Source organism: Procambarus clarkii, chromosome 59 (genome assembly GCF_040958095.1).
Source record: "Procambarus clarkii isolate CNS0578487 chromosome 59, FALCON_Pclarkii_2.0, whole genome shotgun sequence".
In the NCBI taxonomy this organism is placed as follows: domain Eukaryota; kingdom Metazoa; phylum Arthropoda; class Malacostraca; order Decapoda; family Cambaridae; genus Procambarus; species Procambarus clarkii.
In genome coordinates this window covers 19912369-19934065 of record NC_091208.1, presented here as the reverse complement: position 1 = coordinate 19934065, position 21697 = coordinate 19912369, and the positions used below count along the sequence as shown (strand labels likewise).

Here is a 21697-nt window from a genome sequence, read left to right as displayed (position 1 = left end):
CAGTAGGAGCCCTTAGGTGGATTCGAATCTATGCACTGGGTACTCCCAGGCACACTCTAGACACGTAGACATTGGTCATAAGCATTGCAACCTGGGATTCAACTGAATCATCTAGGGTTTCTAAGGCTTCCACTGAAGCCTAATCAAGGTTTTCCGTACCTCCATGCGCTAAGCCCAACCCGTCCTCTTTAAAATAACGTCGCTTTTCGCTCAATGGCCAAAAATGGACCTAATTTGAAATGAAATCAGCTCACAAAAGTGATGTACTGTCCCGTTTTCTGTTTGAGTTGTCTAGTTTACTTGGTAAGGTTTGGAAAGAACATAAGAATAAAGGTAACTGCAGAAGGCCTATTGACCCATACAAGACAGCTTCTATTTTGTGGTGGTTGTTTTGTGGAACCAATTACCACGTAACGTGGTGATGGTGGGGTCACTTGATTGTTTCAAGCGTGGGTTGGACATGTATATGAGTGGGATTGGGGGGTTATAAATAGGAGCTGCCTCGTATGGGCCAATAGGCCTTCTGCAGTTACCTTTGTTCTTATGTTCTTAGGTGTACAAGTGGATGAATGGGCATAACAAATCCTATATTAATAGGGGTATTAAAAGTATCAACACAAGGCAGAACACGAAACACGGTATAAATTGGATAAGTTTAGATTTAGGGAAGACCGGGGTAAATACTGGTTCGGTAAACAGGGTTGTTGATTTATGGAACCAATTACCGCGTAACGTGGTGAAGGTGGGGTCCATCGATTGTTTCAAGCGTGGGTTGGACATGTATATGAGTGGGATTGGGTGGTTATAGATAGGAGCTGCCTCGTATGGGCCAATAGGCCTTCTGCAGTTATTTTTGTTCTTATGTCCTTATGTCTGTACCTGGGTAAATACTGTTTCGATAATAGGGTTGTTGATTTGTGGAACTAATTACCGCGTAAAATAATAGAAGTAGGATCTTCTACGCTTGATTGTTTCAAGCGTAGGTTAGATATATATATGAATGAGTCTGGGTGGATATAAATTGGAGCTTCCTCGTATGGTTTTTACCCTCATAAAGACTGTGAAGCAGTATCCTCCCCCGCGATAACAGCTTGATGGTTAAATACAACCTCAGAATACCGAGAAAAAAATAATTGTACCACTTACGGGCTATTCATGCCCGTGCCACCTCTTGGGTGGCTTAATCTTCATCAATCAATCAATCTATGGGCCAACAGGCCTTCTACAGTTTCCTTGATTATTAAGTTCTTAATGTGTTCAAATCAAATTCAATTATGCACGTGACTCAAGAGAGGTGAATGTTCTTCAATAAATTTCACAGACAATTGACAGCTTGCGAGACAAGCGGATGTCTTCGTGACACGGATATTACATTTAACAGATCTTCAAGAATATTGGAAAGAATTGTGAGCGTCCTCCTCGCGCGGGTACGAAGCCTCGGCCTACCAAAAGGCGCGTTTTCTGCTCTTTAGGCGCCCTGAAAATGAACAAATTATTTTTCATCATTCCGCTAGTGATAGTTTTCATAGTAGTTTTTGTGGTAGCTGGATGGTATATCTTCAAGAGATGGCGACAGGTTAGTATTTTTATTATAACAGAGATAGACAACAATGGGGCCGAAAATTCAAAATTATTACAACAAAATAATACTTTATCATTATACACAAAAATCACAATGGCGTGATGCATCATTACACACGGAAATCTCAATAGCGTGATGCATCAAATGAACAAATCCACAAGGGCCGTGACAAGGATTCGAACCTACGTCCGAGAGCATCCCAGACGCTGCCTTAATCGACTGAACTAAGACATGGCAGTTCATTTGATGTATCATGCTATTGTGATTTCTGTGTGTAATGAAGTAAGGGCGAAGAGGTAGAACGGTCTATTGACATAGCTCCAGTGAATGGGGGAATTGTGTAAAATCCTAGTTTGTGTCTCGGAGAGGCTGCAGGATCCAAGTAAGTTGAGTAAAACTTCTGGTTGCAATTCTTTTTACCATGTAGCTCGATCGTTTAAGGCAGAGTCTGGGATGCTCTAGGACATAGGTTCGAATCCCTTGTGGATTTGTTCATACCTTATCATTGCTTTGACAAGCACAATTACACTGCTTTAATTTATATTTATTTTAACTATATTTTTCCAACAGCGGAGAATCCGAGAGATTATAGACAGCTTATACAAGTTCCAGGACATCGATCCCCAGCTCTTTTGCGTACCTGACATCAAGCCTACTAAAGAACAGCTCAGACTGGAGGCACTGAATGAAGAAGCTATCGCCTCTTGGCTTTGAGCAGAGATTCTTACCATCTAACACCCACTGGAAGGTATTGGATTCTTACCGTCCAATACCAACTGGAAAACTATTGGAGTCTTACCATCCAATACAAATTTACACAAAATTTGTATATTTTACAAATTATATACCCACTGGAAGGCTACCATCCAGGAACCACTGGAAGGTTGTACTTGGCTCTACCAAGTACCATCCAAGGCTACTTAAGTGGTTGTTAGTCACTCGTTTGATAATTTATTTCTCAAAGATGCTTGTGAATTGGTTTTCAATGCACTTGTAGAGCGTAGCTAACTAATGCTGAACCAAAAAAATTTGTCTAGCATTTAATTTTGATTAACTAATAATATTAGATAAAATTAAATTAAAGAATAATGTTACCAAAACCAAATTAATTTATGATTTGTTTTATTGTACATTATTTTCTATTTAATTAATCCGTTGCTATAAGGTATAGCATTAGGTATGATTAGGTATACCTTAGGTATAATTAATTACCCTATTATATTATATAATAGGTTAATTAGGTATAATTAATCTGTTGCTAATTATACCTAATTAATTAATTAGGTATATTTAATAAAGGTATATACATATATATTTATATTACATATTTGTATATTCAACATTGTAAATGTTATGAAATTTTTCGTAAATTTTGTGTAAATTTGTATTGAATAATAAATTTATCACATTGCAGTTGTAAGTATTTTTCATAACAAAATGTAGGACCTTAAAAAAAACAGCGATATCGAAATATCTTAAATTGCAGTGCTTCAAACTGCCCGAAATCCACATGGATTGTGATGGCAGTCGTTGAAAGACAGAGCTGAATACTAACATTTATTTACGTGAGTGTCTTTGGGAATTGATGATATTCCTTCATCAAAGTCAATGAGGACCACTCAATGTCAGCAGCTTCTGTGTGAATGGCTGATTAGTCCAATTAGTCATTCTCGGTTGAAACTAAGGTTTCCCAAACGTCATGAAACTCGTACTAAAGTAACCGTATCTTAACCTTTCCAGAGGACCCACAACAGAAAACGGGTCAGTATGTCACTTTTGTGAGCCTCTTTCATTTTTAGTACGACGAATTTTGGCCTTAAGCAAAGTATACGTCAAAATGCGACTTGCTATTAGCAGGAAGAGTTGGGTATCGGCTTCCGACAAGGGTAGTCTTACGAGCCTTGGACTTACTAAACATATACATCTTTAAATAATTATGGCCGATTTGTTTACCTTTATTAAACAATTTACGAGCTTCGAAACTACACAATTCTTGATTATTGAACTGTGTAGTTTTCAATAATCGAACATAGTCAAGATTCCTATTGCATTTACTGTGATAGTTATACTTGTATATATTAATAAGTATTAAAAGTAAAAGCCTAACATGTAATATTAATTAATATAAACAAAGTCAGAAGCCACACGCCTGTCTGTACATGTCTTTTGTGTTTAAGTATTTTGGGCGCTCATGTACTTGTGCGCTAGCGAGCGTTCACAGCTGGTCTCGCCTTCATGGACTTCATTGAGTCAATCAAATAATAATGTTTATTTATTTAGGGAAATAAATTTCTAGCACGACGAATTTTGGCCTTAGGTAGAGTATACATCAAAATGCTACGTGCTATTAGGAGAAAGAGTGGCTTGAATTCTTCTTGAGTTAGGAGAAAGAGTTGGTTGAATTCTCCTTGTGTTAGGAGAAAGAGTTGGTTAGGGAAATAAATTTCCCTGGGCTTACTGATGGGCCTCAGAAATAGTCGAAGCATAATAATAATTCATTTTTTGTTGTATTAAAAATATAAAACCTATGGCTATTCCGTCTATCTGCGTATACATGTCTCCCCAAAGGGCTGTGAATGAATCTTGGTGCTGGAAGATTACGGAGGGCAGACTCTGGAATGTCTTGGAGTAGTATTGTCACGGTAGATTCTGTCTAACATTTTATCTCATATATTTAACTATTATAGTAATTTGAAAAATTCCTATTTTTATTCCTATTCCAATTACAAAAGATGAAACAACAAGCCATGAGCTACATCGGTGTACTGACGCGCCTGATAACTTCAAAGAGGAGGCGGAGCTTCGGCAAATACCTTCCTGTGATTGGCTGTTGCAGGGAATGTCAACACTCTTCAATGAATGAAATGCAAACTAAGAAATACGTCTTTTTGTACAACAACTTCTTTGTTTTGTTCCTAATAGAAATTTCCATCTAACTGAATAATATAGCCCAATATGAGGGCGGAGCTTTATATCATCGATTTTATTTGTGTCTAGGTAACCCCCACTGATGACGTCATAAGTTAGGTAGCCAGAGGCCATTTTCCTATAACACCTGTTATATCCTGCAATATTTAATTAACACTTTATTAAGACATTTAAATAATTAAAACTTAACTTTTTGGGTAGAATAAAGTTGAAGCAGAAAGTCATCAGCAGGGCTATTGTGCTGAACAAAAATTATTTATTAAGTTGGTAGAACCTTTACCTGATGCCTTCCTGTGATTTTTTAAGTAATTTAATAGTAATTCAAAAATTCATATTTTTTATATACAAGAGATGAAGTCCGATGTTCAAAGGGTTTGGAGAAGGTGGTGGGAAGGAAGAATGATGAGGAAGCGAAACCGTCACTCTACCGTCCAGCCCAAGTGGTTGGGCTAATTAGTATTGATTGATGATTAAGCCACTCAAAAGGTGGCACGGGCATGAATAGCCTGTAAGTGGTGGGCCTTTTGAGCCATTACCAGTATCAAAAGATGATACTGGAGATCTGTGGAGGTGCGACTGCACCCTGCGTGACGGGAGATGTCTCCCACACAATTGATGAAGATTAAGCCATCCAAAAGGTGGCACGGGCATGAATAGCCCGTAAGTGGTGGCCCTTTTGAGTCATAACCAGTATCAGTAGATGATACTGTAGATCTGTGGAGGTGCGACTGCACCCTGCGTGACGGGAGATGTCTCCCGTGAGCTAGAGCGATGTGCTGAGTCCATAAGGAGGCCGAGCTTCCAGAAATGCCTTCCTGTGATTGGCTGTTGCGGGGAATACCAACACTCTTTTATGAATAAAATTTAAACTAAGAAATAGGTCCTTGTGCACAACAACAAGGTTGTTGTGAAAAAGAACAACGATTTCTGTTTTGCACCTGACAGAAATATCCATCTAACTGAATAATTTACTTGAATAAGAGGGCAGAGCAGCGTATCATTATTTGTGTCAAGGCAACCCCCAATAATAACGTCCCAAGTTAGGTAGCCAGCCCATGTTTCTGTAACACCCGTTACATCCTGTAGTATTTAATTATCACTATATTAATATTTTTAAATACTTAAATTTCACTTTTTAGGTAGATTAAAGTTGAAGCAGAATGTCATAAGCAAGGATGGTGTGCTGAATAAAGATGATTTATTCAGTGGATGGAGCCTTTAGCTGATCCCTTCCTGTGATTGGCTGTTGTGTGAATGTCAACAAAGTTTGTTGACATTCTTTCTACCAATGGTATGCCATTTATTATGCACCCCATACCATCTGTGGGCGGAGCTTGGAACCTCCTACCCGAGCACAACAACCCACCTTATGGGTTGCTGTTTGGCTATTTATAGTGCGTTGGAAAAAAACTAGATGGCGTTAGTGGTATTTCGTGGGGTAATTTTGTTATAAGTGTAATTTGATGTCAACAGATGGCGTAAGCTGTATCTTATGGCCACTGTTGACCAGCCAGTTGATAGTGTTCTCTTCTGCCGACAGATGGCATCAGCTGTATTATTACTCCCAAATTCCCTTTAAACACTGATTCTGCAAATCCCGTAGCTTATGATAAGGTACTGGTGGTATTTAAATTGAAATAAGTTTATTGAGGTATAAATACACAAAGGGATGAGGTAGCTCAAAGCTATTGTCACCTCGTAACTTCTGATATTAGGTTACTTGAGTTCTGCAATTACTTTTGTTTATCTATAGTTCATGATATCGTCATATAATGTTTCCAATTCTTGCCAGTGTAGGCCGTTGATCTTATATGCTAATATCATTAGGTAGCTCTTGTCTCAGACTGTGTAATCCTTTATATATTCTTAATATTAATTAAAAAATTTAAAATATAAAACTTAAATTTTTTTTACTTAAAGTATCATATACTTATCCACCCACACCATGTGAGGCTAGAGACTTAGAACATTCCATGTTATGAAATTTGGAATAGAAGAAAATAGACCAAACACAGACAAATTATGTAAATAAACTTTACAAATTTCTGATAAAGATAGAGATCTAAGGGTGATTCTAGATAGAAAACTATTACCTGAGGACCACATAAAGAACATTGTGTGAGGAGCCTATGCTATACTTTCCAATTTCAAAATTGTTTTTAAATACATGGAAGTTGAAATACTAAAGCTCATGACCTTTGTTAGAGCAAAATTGGAAAATGCGGCGGTTGTATGGTGCCCATATCTCAAGAAGCATATCAATAAATTGGAAAAGGTGCACATGTATGCAACTAAATGGCTTATGGAATTAAAGAGCAAGAGCTATAAGGAGATGTTAAATATGTCAACACTAGAAGATGTAAGAAAAATAGGTGATGTGATTAATCCGTGCAAAATAGTAACAGGAATCGACAAAATTGATAAAGAACTTTTGAAAACTGCAACTTCAAGAACAAGAGGATATAGGTTCACACTATGGAAACAAAGCTGCCATAAAAACATCAGAAAGTTCACTCTCTTTATTAAATAATATACAATATAAAGAACATAAATACATCAATTTACAGAGGAAAATAATACATTACATATAGTTTATATAATACTCAGTAAACCAATTTTTCATATCACATACCATGAACCTTATACCCCAAACGTTATACCTGATCCTGCCATGCAAGAACTTCAATTTTTGTCTACTGAGGAGAAACAAAATTTGATGAAAACATGGACCCCCCCCCCCAAAGAAAAAAGTTCACTCCTGCAAACATTGGTAGACGGTTGGAACAAGTTAAGTAAGAAGGTGGTGGAGGCCAAAACCGCCAGTAATTTCAAAGCATTATATGGTATTCTGGCTCCAGGCTGCTCGTAATTTGGTTGATGGGAAACTCCTTGGCTCCTGGTGGATGTTATTAGTAGTTCGTGAAACGCCTGAAAAAGATAGGTTCTAATGGTAATTGGGGTTGCTGCAGATTATCATTTGTAGTACGTTTTCTTGGAAACATATATTGATGTAATTAGTGCATGTGGGATTATTGGGAACCTTTGTTGGCAATAGAATTTCTTGGAATGTGGTGTGGCTGCGACATTATTGCTAATATGGTTGCTACATACGCTGTCTAGTTTTTTCTTCTTAAAATTAAGACTAGGGGTTCATTATAAGGAATGGTGGATGATGTCTAACGAAACTGCAAGCTAAGACATCGTTATCCTACACCAGTTCACCTGAAGCTTGACCCTAAATACTCGTTTATTTAACGAGTTTATTGTTAAATTTAATTAGGAATCAACTTTATTGAATACAAAGTTATAATAATATTAGCTATTGGATGAAGCTGAAGCCCACTGTGTACCAGAGCCTTCATATGGTCTCTTAACATGTTCTATCATATGGTCGGTTAACATAATAATTATCATATGGTCGGTTAACATAATAATTATCATATGGTCGGTTAACATAATAATTAGCATATGGTCGGTTAACATAATAATTAGCATATGGTCGGTTAACAGAATTTCACACGCATAATAATTAATTTGTTTTGTTAGGGACAGGAAGCCAGTGAATGTAATTCCCTTCCAAGTGCTATACAGTCGTATTGGCTTGGCGCTTTCTCTTGCTGTTGTTATAGATTCAGCTACTCGGAACAAGTTCCATGTAGACTGTAACTTGCTTAGCTAAATGAATTGTGAGCTAAATGAGCCCATTATGTGCCTCTGTAACTCTTTCCACTACCGCCCACAAGATGGGTATGAGGTGCGTAATAAATGAACTAAACTAACTAACAAATACAGTAGTCCAAACTGTGCGCTAAATTCAAGTCAGCCTCCATTATATGCACACTGATTTTAATGTAAATATGTTGATGATTTTCATAATATAAAGATTTCTTGTGTTGCCTTTATGTACATCTTTATATCATAATATAAAGATGTCAAGGCACAAAAACATTTTATTCATTAAATTATACGAGGATAAATTAAAAAAACCTAACACATATTATTTAAAATCATGCGCTAATTATAAGATTATATGCCATCTATTTATTAATATTCTTAACTTATTCTTGATTTATTATCATCTTCTATTGCCTCGTTTTTGGTCATTTTATTGTCTTGGAAGACGGGAACAGCAGCGAACACAAGTCAGCGCATATGTATATACAAAATTGTCAGCGAACGAATTGTTTTTTTTTGCCCACACCAACGTCATTTGAAATGGTTATGAACGATTCGACCAGTTCCCTGTGAGGAGCCTGGTGGATTGTAGGCGGTAGTAGCCTGATGAATGGTAGACGGTAGTAGCCTGGTGGATGGTAGACGGTAGCAGCCTGGTGGATGGTTGACGGTTGCAGCCTGATGGATGGCAGACGATAGCAGCCTGGTGGATAATAGACGATAGCAGCCTGGTGGATAATAGACGATAGCAGCCTGGTGGATAATAGACGATAACAGCCTGGTGGATGGGTAGAAGGTGATGAACTATATGGGTGGGTGAAACAGGTAGGCGGGGCTAGTTATGGCTGGCGTGGGCCGGGTGGACGGGCCAGTGGGCAGGTGGCCGCCGTACAGGCCACAACCCGCACCAGCAGACATAACCACTCCCAGGACGCGCCTGTGGAAGTACAGCGGTGCCCGGCGGACATTTCCCCTCCATAATACACGTACTTTCAACTATAGTTCGTCGCAAAATGGCCGTAGCGGCACGGCCATAGCGCAAGTGTTTCAAAAATCTGTACACCTTATGTGATCTGTCGATTATGGTGTTAAAGGTCAATTACAATGCGAATGGTGCAATTATCTAGTCAATGCAGTTTAAATATGCCAGTGATGCCCAAGATTGTGAGTATTCGTAGTGATCATAAGTTACAATTCTTGTGGTATTTCAAGGTGATGGAGCTGAATAAGTTATGCTCATCCCTTCCAAGTTATGTATTGGTGCTAACTCGTGGTGTGTGTGTGAAGAAATAAATCGAAGGAAAATTTTTTAATATTACTTGAAATTGTGTTATACTAGAACGCAAAAGTTGAATTTTGTAATGGGTATATTCACCCTATTTTAACATATATATATATATATATTAAATATATGTAAAATAGCCACGTGTGGGGAGGAGAAATACAAGATTATTAGAATTATGGCATTAGTGTTTATATTGGTGTTGAGAGATGTTGAGCCAAGATGTGTATAGGAGGATGACGACTTGGGAAGCTGTTGCAGATGTTGCAATAGACCTGACACCAATCAACGAAGCCCTACACATAATCATCATGATTACATGACGCTTAAAAAGTCATGAGTTGCAAGGGGGAAGGGAACTGCCACGAGAAGCAAATCGTAATGTATAACGCTTCCATTACGGTAACTTGGTGGCTGTGAGACTATATTGAGCGGCATCATGCAGACGGCGTACGCCAGGATGGTGTACGACCGCCATCAGCAGAGGGCTCTGCGTCGCGACGGGTCCGACGTCCAACGGGCCACCTCCACCTTCAGGCACCTGATCAAGGACCTGTGTCGACGCCTCATTGCCTTCCTATTCACACAGGTGAGAGGCCAAGCTCCAGGGCTCCTGTTGTTGTTGTTTTAGATTCAGCTACCCTGAACAAGTTCCAAGTAGCACGGGCTATGGTGAGCCCGTAGCTTACCTGGCATAGAAGCGGGGCAAGTAGCACGGGCTATGGTGAGCCCGTAGTGGACTTACCTGGCACAGGAGCGGTGCTGTGTGTGCGTAGAGAGGGGGTCCAGGGCTCCGTTCTCCGTTTAAAGGACTCGCGTAGGTGAAGGCAAGGGTTACGGGCTATTCATGCCCGTGCCACCTCTTGAGTGGCTTAATCTTCATCAATCAATCAATCGAAGGCAAGAGTAGAATAGGAAAATTAATGATAGAATTGGTAAGAGAGCACTTATAGTTTCTTAATAAGTTCAGAGAATAAGGGAAAATTGCCAGGCATCATTATCTGAACCTAAACAGTTAATCTACAGCTCAAAACGAGAATCTTTTTTTGAGCGTACAGCAGTTCATACTTCGTTCTGTTTGTAAGAATTAAGGAAACTGCAGAAGGTCTATTGACCAATGTTAATTGACAGTGTCTCCAAAGGGCCAATAGGCCTCCCCCCTTCTTTTCCATCCCAAATCCTTAGCCTGATCCCTTCCAAGTGCTATTTAGTCGTAATCTTATGATAGTTCCCTTCCTCTTTTTATATCTGTGGATTGGTTGTACGAAGTATGAATTGTTGCACACTAAAAAGGCTTCATGTTACTGGTATACTGAGGACATAATGAGCCTAACCAGTCCTTGCCCTAAACAATCAATCTTTGGTCTAATTTACTCAATCTTAGATCTAATTTACTCAATCTTAGATCTAATTTACTCAATCTTAGATCTAATTTACTCAATCTTAGATCTAATTTACTCAATCTTAGATCTAATTTACTCAATCTTAGATCTAATTTACTCAATCTTAGATCTAATTTACTCAATCTTAGATCTAATTTACTCAATCTTAGATCTAATTTACTCAATCTTAGATCTAATTTACTCAATCTTAGATCTAATTTACTCAATCTTAGATCTAATTTACTCAATCTTAGATCTAATTTAGTACATACATGTACCATACTAGACCTAGGGAAAATTTGCTTTGAGTTTTGCTATAATTTTTTGTTCAGCATTCAATAATTAATTTTGTTTTTTTTCCCGTGAGGTGTGCAAAAGTCCACAATTCGTGCATTACATTCACATATTGCTATATAAACTATAACGTTTGTAGGATAAGGATGCTGTAAGCATGGGCTCGTGAAAAATCAGGCCGTCATCTTAATTTGTCACTCTGTTAAAAATCAAACCTTTAAAACCTAATCATAAACGTACGAGACCACCCTATCACCCTCCCTATTATATTACACTAGAAAACACTGTCACCCTCACTATTGTATCACAATAGAGAACACCGTCACCCTCACTATTGTATTACACTAGAAAACACCGTCACCCTCACAATTGTATCACAATAGAAAACAGTCACCCTGTTGTATTACAGTGTAGAGGAAACCATCACCCTTACTGTTGTATTACACCTGTAGAGAACATCGTTGACTTTGTTTAATATCAACCTTTTTGTGTATTATAAAGAGGAAAACTTCTATGTTGCCCATTTTGTATTACACACGTTTCCCACTTTTTTCCCATTTGTTTTATGGATTTCTCATTTATTTTACATGATTCCCACTTGGTTTACACGTGTATCCTGATTGTTTTACACATATTTACTATTTATTTTCCACGTGTTTTCCGTTTGTTTTACACGTATTTCCCACTTGTTGTACACGTGTTTCTCATTTGTTTTACTCGTGTTTTCCACTCGTTTTACATGTGTTTCCCGCTTATTTTACACGTGTTTCTCACTTGTTTTCCACTTGTTTATCATGCGTTTCCCACTTGTTTCTCGCGATTTTGTAACTTGTTTTGTGTGTTCCCACTTGTTTCACACATTTATTTATTTATTTATATATGTACAATAAAATACATTGGGTTTGTTAGGGTACATAGCATGGTGTTTATATTTTTGTAAAGCCTAGTACGCGCAGCGTTTCGGGCAATCGCTACGCGTACTAGTGACTTCATGCAATCACATATTTCCCTCTTGTATTACACGTGTTTTCAATCTCTTTAGGTGGGCGTGTGCGGGCTGGTCGTTGCTTACAATATCATGGGAGCCTTCGCCTTCCGCGCTATCGAGGGAAACAATGGAGACACAGGCCCCGAGGAAGAGGCATTTGACCTCCGGGAGTCCATGGTGGCACGTCTCTGGAACGTCACCCTCCGACTCAACATCTTGGAGGAGGCCCAGTGGAGGAGGGAGATGGCAAACGCCCTACGGGAGTACCAAGGAGACGTGGTATCGCTAGTCAAGATCAAAGGGTATCGAGGTGTCCACCCTCAGGAGGCGTGGTCGTTCAGCGCAGCTCTCATGTACTCTCTGAGTGTGTACACTACCATCGGTAGGTTCCCAGTGTCTTTTTCCTAGATTGATTGATTGATGATTGATGAAGATTAAGCCACCCAAAAGGTGGCACGGGCATGAATAGCCCGGAAGTGTTGGCCCTTTTGAGCCATTACCAGTATCAATAGATGCTACTGGAGATCTGTGGAGGTGCGACTGCACCCTGCGTGACGGGAGATGTCTCCCGTCTCTTTTTCCTCGTCACGAGGCTTCCACTATATTAGAACATAAGAGTACTTGAAACAGTTACGGGCTATTCATGCCCGTGCCACCTCTTGGGTAGCTTAATCTTTATCAATCATCAATCTTGAAAGAGTAGAAGGATTATATTGTCTTATACGAGGCAGCTCCTATTTATACCCACCCCAATTCATATTTATATAAAATATATTTATATTTTATATAAATATGAATTTGGTCAGATATATGTCTAACCTACGCTTCAAGCCAATAAACAGTATTGTGTTAGCTGTTAGGTTGGTCTATAAATCAACAACCCCTATTTCCAAATGAATATTTTACCCGAATCGTCTCTGAATTTAACATTCTCCAATTTTTTGCTCTATTTTGTGTTGGTATATGGGGGACTGTAATGCTTTTAATTGTAATGTATAATGATTATGTGTACTGTATGGATTGGTGACTCCCTTGAGTAACCCGTAATAGATGGTAGAAATAGTTTAAACTATCAAGTTCAAATTGTTCGATAACGAGATAGCGATCATTAGGCTTTGTGCCGAGTTGCCACCGGGGAAATGACAAGTTAATTTTCCAGCTAAATTTATTTTACTGTCCCATGAATATGGTTCACTGATATAAGGAGACGTGTATTTGACTTAAAGACGTGTTTGACGTGTATTTGACAATCGACTTGAGAATGGTCCAGGACGGACCGAAACGTCGTCGTCCCTTCATTTTCTAGTGTGTGGTCTGGTCAACATTAGACTTAACAATTGTGTTCCAAGTAGCTGGATCTAAATCAAGACTTAAAAATATAATGTTGTGTAGTCTTGATTGGATCTCGTAGGCTGCGCTCTGATGTCTTGATTTAATTAATGTTTCCCCAAAAATAGGCTTTTGACTGAGTGAATACATGCATTCTGGATACGTTTACAGCTGGGAGCAACACAAGTGATATGCGTGAACGCTCTGAGAATTAGTGGCTTTATATAATCTACATTAATTGTACACTTACGGATACTGTGTGCCGTGTTTTAAATGTACTTTATATAAATACAAATTATTATTATTATATACACAGAGGTATACAACGCTGCTTGCTGTATGTACACTGAGTTAACTTACTCCACTTTCTCCTTATAATTACCTTACATTACTCCACGATTATAAGAACATAAGAATCAAGGTAACTGCAGAAGGCCTATTGACCTATTCGAGGTTACCTTGAGGTTATCTTAAGATGATTTCGGGGCTTAGCGTCCCCGCGGCCCGGTCCTCGACCAGGCCTCCTTTTTGTTACAACCCCCCACCCCCACCCCAGGAAGCAGCCCGTAGCAGCTGTCTAACTCCCAGGTACCTATTTACTGCTATATAACGGGGGCATCAGGGTGAAAGAAACATTTTGCCCATTTGTTCGATCCTCTACCGAGCCGGAACCTCAGGACTACGAAACCGAAGCGCTGTCCACCCAGCTATCAGGCGCCTCTAGGTAGCTCCTATTTATATGCTTGTTGTTGTTGTTTTAGATTTAGCTATTCAGAACAAAATGTTCATGTAGCACGGGCTATGGTGAGCCCGTAATTGAGTTGGTTTTATGCACCAAACCCTATTTATATATATGTCTAATCTACGCTTGAAACAATCCAGGGCTCCTACTTCTATTATGTTACGCGGTAATTGGTTTCTCAAATCAACAACCCTGTTGATGTTCAACCAATGTTCATGACTACAGCATATTTTGTAACAGTAATCTTTCTTTTTTTATCTTTATTTAAGAAAATATAATATAAATCACATATACATAAGTTTTACAAGGCAGTTATACATTACAATTCGTAGTGAACAAGTGTTTCATTAGTACAGAACATGATCTTTAAAAAAAAACTGAATGTTATACTTATTTACCTATAAACGATTTACAAAAATTGGAGAATAAATTTACATTAAAATACAGGGGAAAGTATTACATTTATATATATTTTATATAATTCTCAGTAAACAAATTTTCCATATCATCACCGAGCATGAGCCTTAAACCCCAAATGTTATACTTGATCCTGCCTCGCAAGAACTTCAATATTTGTAATCTTACCTAATTTGCTAGATAACAGTAAACTGTTGCGGTGGTTATAATTAACTCGCTGTTAATGGGGTCTTAAGCTCAATACCAAACTGAAAAGCCTGGTAAACAAACCACCAAAGCAATGTGTAAACAGTCGTACATAAGACCATAATAATTAAGGAAACAAACTATTGGCCCTTTGTTGTTGCTTTAGAGCCAGCTGCGAGGCAGCGCGTATTTACATTCACTCAAACTCACTCATATATATGTCTAACCTACGCTTGAAACTATCAAGGGATCACACGTCCATTATGTTACCCGGTAATTTGTGCCATAGATCAACCACTCTATTTCCAAACTAATATTTTCCCAGGTCTCCTGGATTTATACTTATCCTGTTTAAATCCATGGTTTCGTGTTCTATTTTGTGGTGATATATTTACAAATAAACAAATAAATCTACAAGGGTCTTGAGGTGGGTGGCAAGTGACAAGGCCCACCTCGACCTACTGAAACCCGGGCCCTGGCACGGCCGCCCCACCTTTCTCCCAGGTGCTTCCAGGAAATGCCACATTTCCTGTAAATCTCCAAGGAAAGTATAGGTCCATTAAAAACTGAGACAGGTCAGGTAACGGATAATGACGAAGAGATGAGTAGTATTTATAATAAATATTTTTATCTTTGTATTTACTAAAGAGGAACTTAACAATATGTCTTCAGTCGAACAAGTCTATGTGGGTGGGGACGAGGACAGGTTAACTAGTTTAGCAGTTAGAGATATAGAGATATATAGAACCTTAGAACACTTTCCCACCAGGAGATTCGAACCCTAGCCAGCACAGAAGCCTTACAGCAACTGGCATAACTGGTACGCCTTTATGCCAGTTGCTGTAAGGCTTCTGTGCTGGCTAGGGTTCGAATCTCCTGGTGGGAAAGTGTTCTAAGGTTGTATAACTTCTCTTGCATGTTTAGGCAAGTTGTGCAGAGATAGATAGATATAGAGATAAAGAGAGATATATAGAGATATATAGAGAGAGTAAGATATCATTTCTAAGATTATACCACTGACGGACAGAACGACATAGAACGTCATATCTAATTTATAAACAATGTCACGTAAAGCGATCTTTGCCAAAATTGTAACTAATTTTGTCAATAAAGATGTTAATAATAATAATAATCTTTGCCAAGGAGTTGAAATATTCCCATTTTCGTATATGACTTGTGTTAGCAGACAGGATGTCACAATGATGTTGAAAATTAGCACATCGAGCCCACAAATCTGAAAATAAAAGAATTGAGATTCGATTTCCAGATAGAGCGAAGCGCCTGGGCACAGTTCTTTTCACCCGATCTATCTATATATATATTTACCCAACAATAAATAGATACCCTGGAGTTAGGTAACTGTTGTGGGGTTGCATTCTGAGGAAGGTTAGTCTAAGGGGAGCTTGTTAAAGTTAATAAGTTTCTTGTCCCCGGCATCGGGGCACCATGACGGGAAATATCCGGTTTACAGATAAAACCACGTTTAGAAAACGTGGTTTTCTCCACGTTTGTCGTTTTGGGCTGTTCTCTTCAAAAACAAAACAATTCAAATTGAGGACGTATATGTGTGAGTAACTATATGAAACAAAGAAATACAAATATCTAACCATCTGCATGTAATTTTAATTTTAGTAACTAATTAACACGCTGGAATGCGTAACAGTTATTTTAACAGATAAAAACGGAGCTGTCAATCTTAATTTGTTGTTCTTGTAAGTAAACGAGAATCCGGACATTTCTCTTGTTTGACATGTATTTGTTTCACTCTCCTCTAAATTTGGGTAAATACTGGTTCAGTAACAGAGGTTGTTGATTTGTGGAACCAATTGCCGCGTAACATAATGGAGGTGGGATCCCTTGGTTGTGTCAAGCGTAGGTTAGACATATATATATATATGAATAAGCTTGCGTAGATATAAATAGGAGCTGCCTCGTATGCCTTATGCAGTTACCTTCATTCTTATGTTCTCTATCTCTTACTGTACATACATTTCCTTCTTTGTATATCCCTCTCTCCATTTTATTCATCCCACTGTACGCCTAGCCTATCCCACTGTATCCCACTGTACGCCTAGCCTATCCCACTGTACGCCTAGCCTAACTTTCCCGGCGTCCACAACTCTCCCTCGAGTAAGGGGGACACTGCCCCACCACAAGCACAACATCTATAACCCATCTCCCTTTCAAGAATTTTAATACCGATCCTCCCTGCCAAAACGGGGCCCTCTATCCTATTAATACATTACCTGTAGGGTTATATTTCGTTGTCAACCACTGCCACCCACCCTCCCCCTCCCCCTTTCCTGCTCTCCCTTTAAGCACCCATTTCCCTTTGTTCTCTCTTCAAGAGTCCCCTGCCTTCCCTTCAACCACCCCCTGAATCCCTTCAACCACCCCCTGAATCCCTTCAACCACCCCCTAAATCCCTTCAACCACTCCCTGAATACCTTCAACCACCCCCTAAATCCCTTCAACCACCCCCTAAATCCCTTCAACCACCCCCTAAATCCCTTCAACCACCCCCTAAATCCTTTCAACCACCCCCTAAATCCCTTCAACCACCCCCTGCCCCACCTTGAAATTATTCTTGCTTACCCATTCTCCTCCCCCTTTCACTGCCAACCTTATAATAATAATAATAATAATAATAATAATAATAATAATAATAATACACATACAGTATCTAGCAATAAAAAGTCTGATTTCAGAATAAATTCAAGATGAAAATTCGCAACGTTTTCATAAATTGTGAGCACCGTAGATAAGGTCATATGTAGAATTATGTAAATTTAGGTAAAAATGTAGATTTTATATTGCTGCAGCTGAAAAAAAAATGTTGAAGTTTTCTCTGACTCGATAAGTTAGGTGGGTTGCTTGGGTTGGTACATTTCTGGTAAGGCTAAACAGTTGCATTTTTTTACGGAGTGTGATGTTATTGAGAGACCGAGGCTGTACAGCCAATGACAACGGCCGCAACATGCGTTAGCAAGAAGGTAATAAGCAGCGTCCCTCACAACAACGGGAAGGGGGGAGAGGGGAGAGACAGATAGACAGGCCATTAGCCCTAAATAGCTCTTGCTAGATAGACAGACACAGCCGGGCATTTGCAAGCTGCCCCTTCGTCTCTACCTCATCCATCCACAACCTCTCACTTCTCTCTCTCTCTCTCTCTCTCTCTCTCTCTCTCTCTCTCTCTCTCTCTCTCTCTCTCTCTCTCTCTCTCTCTCTCTCTCTCTCTCTCTCTCTCTCTCTCTCTCTCTCTCTCTCTCTCTCTCTGTCTCCCTCTCTCTCTCTCTCTCTCTCTCACTTCTTTCTCTTCCTCCTCCAGCTCATCACCTGAAACTATAACATTAATTATGCACATATTATCCACACAGATTACCCACACACTGTATATGTATAATTCTGTATAATAGAACATATACAGAATTATTTCGGATCTGAATTAACCCAATATTATCATTTTTTCTCAACACCTTACAAAAAATATACTTGCAAATCAAGCATAGTTTTATCCACTCTTTACAATCCTCCATGATGCTCTGACAACATTTTTGGGCTCAAGAAGGTTTCTCCATTCACATATTTTCAATGCTTCGGTAAAATTCACAAAAAATAGTTAAGAAGTTAATTAAATTTGTGAACTAGTTTCTTGCGTGAAGGAGTTTAATATAAATCAGACACGGTTACTGGTTAGTACTAATTAACATAGTTGTTAGAGAAAATATGATTTTTATTATATTAAATGTGGACCTATTACACTGTAACTCAACTGTGTGTGTGTGTGTGTGTCAGGCCTATCATTCCTGCGGTTGATAGGCCTGAAACCCAGCGCCAAACCAAATTAAAACTCCAGGCATATTGTAAATAAGTGTAAATTTCGTCATGTCCACGCCTGCATAAGCGACAGGGACACAAGAGAGAAATTCTCATTGACTAATTCAGCGTTTTCGGGCTTGCGCGCTTGGCTAGGTTGGACCAGGCTATTCTAGCCTATTTTTATCTTGCATAATGGGATTGGTGATTGTCCGCGTGTGTAAGAATGTGTGTGTGTGTGTGTGTTGTGTATAAAAGTGTTGAAGTCTTATCTTGGAATGTGTGTGGAGTTAAGTGAGTATACTTATATATATCATAGAGTTATTGGAATGTGTAACGTAGGGGCGTTAATTTTGGGAATATAGAGAAGGATATTAAGTGAACTACTAGTATACCATGTGCAGACGGGTGTGAAAGTGTCTCTTAGTAGTGATAGCCATACACATAAACACGTATACATACAAGCATGTATATATATACAAACAGGAATACATGTATACAGGCAGGTAAAAATATGCCAGAGCCATAAAATTACGTGCTTTACTCTCCTGTAAGCGGATAACAGAGTAAACTACAAAGGGGTGGTCATGTCTTAACAGCATTTCTGGTAAGCCTTCATTAAAGTTACAATAAGTGACTTTCAGATGTAGGTTAATAACTGCCAAAGTTAAGTGTGTGAGCGCGTTAGCTTGTGTTTTTCCCATGTGTGGCCGACAAATCCTCCATTGTGTAAGATAGACGGTTGGCAACGTGTCCTTACTCGAGCTGACAGCAAGACAAGGAGCCAAGGTAATGAGGATTGAGGAGGATGGAAGAAGACCCGTTGAATATAAAAAGAAAATGATCTAGGGGTTGGCATAGCCTCTATTAGCATAGTGGGCTAACATGACAAGGACTAAAACCTGTAGCCTAATGTGCCATAGAGATAAAGAGTCAAGTGTCTGAAGTGCTGAACCAATTGAATGTGTAAACGCTTTATCGCTACGTTCGTTTTAGTGACGATAAACACAGTAACTAAATGTATATATTTGTACAAATGTAGTTTAGAGTGGTGTGATGATGAAGTGAGGTACTGAGTGGCCTGACAGCGTGGCGATCAGACGAGCAAGGACTGGTTTTGTTTTTTGCGTTGGGGATGGTCTGAATGTTTGTCACTGAACCTCTGTTGTAGTTACGACGTTGCGCACCCCGACGTCTTATATTTGCGTCCAAGTGACGCTGTCTTGAAGCCAGTTTTGTTCCTTGCACGACTAGAAGCTTGCTTAATGTTTCGTGGAATTCGTTAGGGGTAATTTTTTGAGTAACTGCTATTTGTGGTATGTGAGATTCATGTAAGTGTGGAAATCTTAGTGGTTTGTTATAGGTATCGTTAGTGGTTGGTGAATGGGTTTGTGGATGTCATGTGGGATTAATGGGAACCTTTTATTGCCTGCGTCGAATGTTGGCATGACAGAGCTCAATTGGCTCGGCAACTATTCACCAGTCAATCGAAGATTGAGAGATAGAACCAAGGAGCTCAACCAACTTGGTTTCTCACAGGCCCTGAAGCCCTCCACCCTTCTCCCCCCCCCACACACACCAGTTGATTGATAATTGAGAAGCGGGACCAAAGAGCCGAAGCTCAGCCCCCGCAAGCACAACTAGACAAGGACACACACACACACACACACACACACACACACACACACACACACACACACACACACACACACACACACACACACACACACACACACACACCCACCCACCTCCCCCCCCCCACTACCACGCACGTACTCCCATCAACAGAAACAAGCCACAAATCTCAGGAAACACTTTATCAAAACACAGGGCTCGTGGAGCGAGTCTCCCCAGTCACAGCTGGGCGGTACTCCTTGGCACTGGCCAAGGATTGAGTCCCATTTTTTTATCCTCCTGGCATTAAATTTCCCCAAGGCGCTTGCTAAAAATCTTCTGGTCATTTAAAATTGGCACAGTTACTCTTCCGCCCACGAGCTATCATTAGGCTGCGTGGCCCTAGCCTGGAGTAAACAAATCCGCTATGATTAAGGAAAGATGTACGGGTTTTGTAAGATGCCTGATGACTCTTGGCAGTAACTAGCGTTATGGCTGGTATATGATGCCTCGCGTGAGATGACAGATGCCTCGCTTGAGATGACAGATACGATTTTCTGGCACGGATAGGTATCTAGGGGTTATGTGAGAGTGTTCTAGCATTGAGAAGGGGAAGTACTAGGTTGGGAGGAAAGTGTCTATATAAGGAGACGAAAGTATCAATATCGGATGAGAAAATTACCCTTGCAGGTAATGGAAGTACTTGTAATGTGATGAGAAAGTACCAGTACCTGGTGGGGAAATTACCAGTGACGAAAGGGGAAGTACCACGTAGGCATATACCAGAAAGAGTCAGATCACAGTTTCTAGGGCGAATATACTCTATTTTTATGTTTTTCTTAACTTGAGAAGGAAGTTAAAAAAAAATAACTTTCCAATGTTATTTTTACAATTTTATTCAGCCGGACGCAAAGAGATGCGTTTCGTTAAGTTTATCAAAAGCAGAGTTTAATTCGTTACAAGGATTGATCGATGAAGATTAAGCCACCCATGCGGTGGCACGGGCATGAATAACCCGTAATTATGAGGAGTTATTGCTGCCGGGTATACAGCCGAGAATGAGGTGAAGGTGAAGCACCTCACTTAAGGGGCCCATATGCCCATTACAACTAACCCCATGTTCTTATGGGCTCACCATAGCCCGTGCTACATGGACACTAAATCTAAAACTACAACCCCATGTTCTGTGTTGCCATGATGGCGGTATATTGTATGTTTCGTCGAGTTCTGCAAGATGGCAGAGTGTAATTTGGTGTTAGTTGACTGTTGATAATTGGCTGTTGATAGTTGGTTGTTGATAGTTGACTGTTGATAGTTGACTGTTGATAGTTGGTTGGTTTGATGTATAATGCTTCGCAAGTGTCTACTTCTCTGCTGCCATCTGCTGGTTTCAATTTACATTCGTGGTTAAATATGTTCGTTATATATTTATAAAAGCTGAGGTAAACATATACAGCCAACC

At 39.4% G+C, this 21697-nt stretch overlaps 1 protein-coding gene across 1 annotated transcript in view; it reads left to right on the top strand.

Moving 5' to 3' along the window:
* The first annotated feature begins 8819 nt into the window (after positions 1–8819).
* LOC123768131 (TWiK family of potassium channels protein 18) overlaps positions 8820–21697 on the top strand; it is a 22730-nt gene continuing 9852 nt past the window's right edge. The window contains exons 1-2 of the mRNA XM_045758471.2: positions 8820–10056; positions 12186–12513. Coding sequence (XP_045614427.1) covers positions 9907–10056; positions 12186–12513 — 478 coding nt within the window. The 5' untranslated portion in view covers positions 8820–9906. The remainder of the gene's footprint in view (positions 10057–12185; positions 12514–21697) is intronic.